Below are 5245 nucleotides of genomic sequence, written 5' to 3' on the forward strand. Positions count from 1 at the left end.
ATCTAGCGTTCAGGTAAATTAAAAGTTTATGCTGATAAATGTCTTAGTTATAGTAGTTAGAATCATTACACATTATTTCAAGAAAAAAAAAGATATAGTAAGTTCTGATATTTAGTATCCCAGTCAGCGAGAAACCCACCTTTGGGGCTGCCGTGAGCACTTCTTTAAAAAGGTGTGGAATGGTCTAAAAAGGCGATAGCAGCTTTCAGAATTTAGAAATCATTTCTGGTCGCGGAGAAATAGGCGAAAACGATCTTCTGCCTCCCGACTTCCCAGAAAATCAAAGGAAAGATTCGGAATGCTTTGATTTTTAGCAAATATTAGAGTTATTTTAATTAAAATGATGTTAGTAATCAACTTCAATGCATAATTAGTGAGAATAAACATGTTTCTAGTTTTCTTCTAGTACGTCTTCAATCTCAATATCCAAATCTTATAACGAAACACTCTCTTCGGCACATATTTCCATAAGAACATCTTGCTCTGTCTCTTCCTTCTTTTTTTTTACTAGCTTTTGCATCTTTTGCACTACTCCACGTCTACTTTGGGGGATAACATGGTAAACACATGGATATCACAATGTAAACACATTTCACAGCTTTTGCAGCTTCCTTTATTATTGTATTTATGTTCTTCACGTCATCTTGGCCCTCTCGTAACTTTGGTCATACTTGCTCCGCGCAAAAATGGAAAACTGATTTCGAAACAGTTGAATATTTTACATATGGCAGTGTTATCCGATTTTTATGGTATATTTCCGCGCAAAAAATAATTCTGCAATTTTAATTTTTATCCTGCGAAAAAAACTGTAATTTTTGGTGGTTTCTGACTGACCGGGATCTTAAATAATATAATTACTTTTTATCGAAATTTAATCTTTCCAAAAATCCTTAAATTTTCAGAATGATAGTTACCACAACCTAAATGGTAACTTTTCAGCGAAAATATTCCTATTGATCTTTTAATCAAAACTTGTGATAGTTTTGAAAAAAAAACTACATTAGCTTTCGAAATATTCACATACAACTCAAATGTAAATAAAAAGAATCAACATCACAATTTTATAAATTTCTGTGAAATTTTTGGCCCACCTAGTAGGTTAATTCAGTTCAGGATTCAGTTTTTGAATGAGTAAGCTTTCTTTAATTCTGGAAAAGATATTCGAATAATCCTCAAATTACCGAGTTGTTTACATACCTTTCACTTCACTACCACATATCGTATCACATTGAGTAATTTTGTATTTTGTCTGTCACACCACTCATTCTGAAGAACTGGCCCCCGAAAAGTGGGTAAAATCACTTATTTGATATTTAAGCTACATAGTAAACACCAGCAGTGATTAATATGACTACCTGTGACATTAACGGTATTTTGGTTTACTTGTTTTGTGATTCATACTTTTGAGAGGTCCTGTAACTAATAGTTATAAACCCACGAACAATTTCGTGTTTAAATAGTTAAGAAAATGTGTTTAGAAAGCCAATGGATTTGGACCCCGTCGATTTTATGTTCTGTAAATTTTCTTTCTAAATACAGCAGACGATGCAACGAATCCTTTGAAGATTGTGTATCCTGTTAACTTCTACAAGTTATTGAAAGTGTACATGACCACTAAATGAGATACCTCTATAAATCTTTCTCTCGTTACTTACTTGTTTTAAGTATAAAAAGTATACTTTTCATCATTAACTTGGTATTGAGAACAATGATTCTTAGAAAGTAAAGAGTAGCGATCATTTTCAGGAAGGTGCTGACGACAAAATCGTTCTAGTGCTTATAGGAAACAAAACGGATTTATGCGAAAAGGAGGATGATCGGGTAATTCAAATAAAAGATGGAAGTCGGCTAGCTGAGGTAATACATCTTTATTCTGTAGCCTGTGATGTTATCTGTACAGATAGGACGACGATTGGACAGATTTGCAAGTAGTAACAAATCTTAACTCTTCATGATAGCAGAAAGTTTAACAACGTATCTGTTTTCATTTCCTGTTAACTTAAAAGATATTAGGACAAGACGCGTCTTCTGAACTAGGTTGGAGTACATTCAGAAATCTACATTGGTGACGCACGGAAAAATAGTTTCAATTGATAATACAGACTTATTGAAAATCCAAGCTAATTGGTTATTATAATAGTCAGCTCATACGCTTAATCAAATACGTCCCTTTTTTTTTCTAAGTCAGAAAATTATGTTAAAAGTCAGATTCGCAATTTATATCGATATGTACTATCTGCATGTCTCAAAAAAGTTAATATTGTTGAGTAGTTCTAAAGTAACTGGTGTACTAGATATGCGTGTATCTGAATGTAGTAACCCCAATTTTGGTGCGCTTAGATCTAGGTTAATAAAAATCTCGTTAGATGACGTTTAAGTGTATCCTTGTGTTTTACTGTTATCATGATTTTAGTGCATGAAGCAAAAGCCAATTTTTATGTTTTGTAAGTTCAGTTCTATTCTTTTAATGGTAATTTCATTAACAACATTGATTAGAACGTGTAGTACGTATAATATACTAATATTTTTTATTATGGGTTATTTAATACTATGATTATTTTACATTATTAACCTCCTAAGTTGGTCGAACTTCGTGAGATTGCAACCACAAATGCTGTTAAATGGGTACCCAACTAATCTGATTAATCAACGAAGCTAATCATTACATTTTTGTTTTGTGACTTTGCTTGCATCTAATTAGAACATCGTGTTAAATTATCTATACTGATTTTCAGTTCTGACCTATCTAGGTAACTTTCTTTCGTCAGATGTTAGTGACAATTTGTCAAACAATATCAGATCTTAGAACTGTTTTATCGAAATTATCTGAACAAATGGGTTAAAAAAGAAGTAACATTAATTCAAGAAGTGCTAGGTTTAAAACACTAATCAATACAAAAACCCTAAAGAGCAAAAGAAAAGAAACAGGTAAACTGTAAGGCATTGCACGTAAGGGTCCTTGAAAGAAACACTGTAATATTATCAAAGAAAGAACTGGTATTAAATCCATTCATTATCATTGGTAATTCCATTGGGAAATTAAAGAAGCACATTAAACAAAAAAGGTAGTCTGTGATAAGATAATAATTTGCATAACCTGTTATTATTGAAGGGAATGAAATGTTTCATAAACGAGTATATTTATCTAGTAACTCAACTTAATCATTAACAACTTTATCATTAACATTAACAACTGCCATGCCAACTGTGACAATAATTCATCAATATATATATACTTCCAGGCTAAATCCACATTAGAAATATCTTTGAAAGCTTGCGTTAGTCTGGACGTATAATGCTATTAATTCACAATTTGTAATGTCTCGTTTTCATAACTAACACTATAAGATACTTCGTTTACGAAGAACTAAAGGAATATTTAAACATTTAATTACAATAATTGTTATCTAAATAAAAGTAACTTTGATAGTACTTCTATGTTTTGATTATGTCAACTTGTTTCATGGAATATGAATCTGCATTTTGTTTCAGGAATTCGATGCCTTATTTTACGAAACAAGTGCCAAATCTGGAATAGGAGTGGAAAATGCAATTCGAGGAATGAGCAGGTATTTCACATAAATTCCTTAAATATGTTGTAATGTTATAGTTGAATATATATGTATGTTTTAATATTTTACAGTTATGATATGGCTGAAGTAACAATACTACAAATTATTTATTTTTCTTTCATACGAAATTTTGATAAATTGGTTGAAAACCATTACTCGTTTGGCTCTTTAAAATATATTCAAAATCTATTACTTCTATTCAATTTTGCTAAAAAACTAACCCCTCTTGAGATTGTTAGCTTAATATCCCATTCTACGCATAATAATATACTTAATTTAAGTTATAAAATCATTACACAGACATAGGTTGTTTCCTTATTTTAGTACATTTCTGTCCTCGATTTAACAGCTCAAGTGAATATAAGTTAAAATCTGGTAAGATTAGAATTAAAATTATCATAACATTAAATGAAATATATCACGTATTTTTCAATAATGTTGCAACTTCAGAAAAAGCCAATTATGTTGAATAAGAACATCAGTACAGTATAGGCATTAAAGCTGGGAATTTCCATCTTTTTTTTTCATAGTCTTCTACGGGCACGAGAAGATGAAGAGCTAGAACGCGTCTTGCGGCTTCAAGAAGATGCAAAGAAGAAAAAGTGTTGCTAATATCGAACCGTTTTTTTTTTCCTGACTATTAACACATTTGTCGAAAATTATGAATTTAGCGTTAGAAAAGTTGGCATCTCGCTGAATTAAATATACAATTCTTTAAATTGCTTTTAAAATAAATAAGTTGTATGTCCCGTTTTTAGTTCCCAGTTGAAAGCTTAGACAGTGTTTTGGAAGCATTTATCTGTTACTAATTTCATCACCCTATCAATTGATAAAACAGTTTCAATTCATCATTTAAAATCAATCATTATCGTACTATAAAACAAATGTTTCCAAACTATTTCTTGCAACATCTTCCCTCTAAGAAATATATGAAGGAGATTATTACTTTCTCAATAATAGTTTGATAAAAAACTTAATTAATCTATGGTTGTTGGAAACAAGCAATAATGCAATATATCTTTTTAAATGTAGAGTATTTTATAACAGTTAAGTAATTTTGACTTTTTAATTTTATGTTTAGCTGTAATTTTGTTAATATTATCATTAAAACTGTTTCAACATCACGCTTTAAAACTAACTGTTGGAATTAAGCAATAACGTAACATGTTAATTATAGTATTTTGGCACTTGTGTATAAAGTTAAAATCATGTTTAGCTGTAATTTTGTTAATATTATCCATTAAAACTGTTTCAACATCACGCTTTAAAACTAACTGTTGGAATTAAGCAATAACGTAACACGTTAATTATAGTATTTTGGCACTTGTGTATAAAGTTAAAATCATAAATAATATTCAACGTTAAACTGGTACACAATTAAAAACATCTTATTTAGGCCTATCTATGGCCTTCAAAAAGTTGACGACTCTACATGTTTCGACTCCTGAGGATAACGTTGTAACGTCGAAACATGTAGAGTCGTCAACTTTTTGAAGGCCGTAGATAGGCCTGAATAAAATGTTTTTAATTGTGTACCAGTTTAACGTCGAATATTATTTATGATTTTAACGTAACATGTTATAAAATTGTCGAGACGAGTTGCTCCAAATTAAAGCCTTAATTTCGATTGCAAAGTGGAAATCGTTATAAATATAAATCAAATTGTACAACAG

The 5245-nt window shown here is 30.6% G+C and overlaps 1 protein-coding gene across 1 annotated transcript in view; it reads left to right on the plus strand.

Moving 5' to 3' along the window:
• The window catches only part of LOC106458607 (ras and EF-hand domain-containing protein-like), a 52793-nt gene extending 47792 nt beyond the window's left edge, over positions 1–5001 (plus strand). Inside the window, exons 20-22 of the mRNA XM_022384873.1 lie at positions 1747–1857; positions 3493–3569; positions 4103–5001. Of these exons, the coding sequence (XP_022240581.1) occupies positions 1747–1857; positions 3493–3569; positions 4103–4184 (270 nt within the window). The 3' untranslated portion in view covers positions 4185–5001. The remainder of the gene's footprint in view (positions 1–1746; positions 1858–3492; positions 3570–4102) is intronic.
• Positions 5002–5245: the final 244 nt, after the last annotated feature.

This window comes from Limulus polyphemus, unplaced genomic scaffold, assembly GCF_000517525.1.
Source record: "Limulus polyphemus unplaced genomic scaffold, Limulus_polyphemus-2.1.2 Scaffold492, whole genome shotgun sequence".
In the NCBI taxonomy this organism is placed as follows: Eukaryota; Metazoa; Arthropoda; class Merostomata; order Xiphosura; family Limulidae; genus Limulus; species Limulus polyphemus.